The sequence below is a fragment of the Penaeus monodon genome, chromosome 29, assembly GCF_015228065.2.
Source record: "Penaeus monodon isolate SGIC_2016 chromosome 29, NSTDA_Pmon_1, whole genome shotgun sequence".
NCBI lineage: Eukaryota > Metazoa > Arthropoda > Malacostraca > Decapoda > Penaeidae > Penaeus > Penaeus monodon.
Genome location: NC_051414.1, coordinates 20,389,623 through 20,390,447, shown reverse-complemented (window position 1 = coordinate 20,390,447; position 825 = coordinate 20,389,623). Strand labels below are relative to the sequence as shown.

The 825-nt window shown below is 38.5% G+C and overlaps 1 protein-coding gene across 1 annotated transcript in view; it reads right to left on the bottom strand.

Annotated features, from left to right (window-relative positions):
* The window catches only part of LOC119592006, a 33,491-nt gene that overhangs the window by 12,280 nt on the left and 20,386 nt on the right, over window positions 1-825 (bottom strand). The window contains exon 12 of the mRNA XM_037940780.1: window positions 113-222. Coding sequence (XP_037796708.1) covers window positions 113-222 — 110 coding nt within the window. The remainder of the gene's footprint in view (window positions 1-112; window positions 223-825) is intronic.

The window sequence follows — 825 nt, the reverse complement described above, 5'->3', positions numbered from 1 at the left end:
TTTCACGTGCACCAAAAGGAGAATAGAGATATATGAACATAAGAAAGAATATGAAAAATGACCGTACTTGGGTCTGGCGCCTCTCGGTGGTCTGGGGGACTGTCACACGTACCTCCGTCTGACATAAGCGGGCACGGTCTACCTTCCCACCGTCCGCACACACACTTAACCGGGGCACGGACAGCGCGTTCTTGTCCGCCTGTTTCTCCTTGCCTTCTTTTCCTGCGAGAAAAATGGGGAAGAGGAGGGGAGGGAAAGAGGGAATGAGAAATGGGGTGATGAAAAAAAAAACTTTTCATGTGGCCTAAGTTGCTGTTTTGAATTGTTAGATTCTTTTAATTTTAATGGTTTAAGATATGCCGTTGTTAATGGAGCAAACTTTGCTGTTATAAATGGATTAAGCTTTTTGTGAATCATTAAGTTTTGACATTTTGAATGGACTATGCTGCTGTTGTAAATAGATAAGTCTTGCTGCTGCGAGTAACTTAGCCGTTACTAATGAGACCTTATGTGGAAAAAAGCCATGCACTTTCTTGTTTTAGGCTGAAGGGATAAGCTGAATTAACATTACATGTTTTACTGCAATCAGAATGGTAAGAAGTAATTACACGATACGAATTAGAGAAACAAAGATGTGGTTACTTGTTATTAAAAGATAAAAAAGGTGTTTTTGATGAATACGAAAAATCATAAGAGTTTAATAATCTCTAGTAGGTCAGAGGAGGAAAATACTCATCTGCAAAAATATAATTATCAACGTAAATGAAGAAATGAAGAGGAAACAAAGAAGAAAAACTGAACGAGGTTATTCATTCAGAGGCAGAA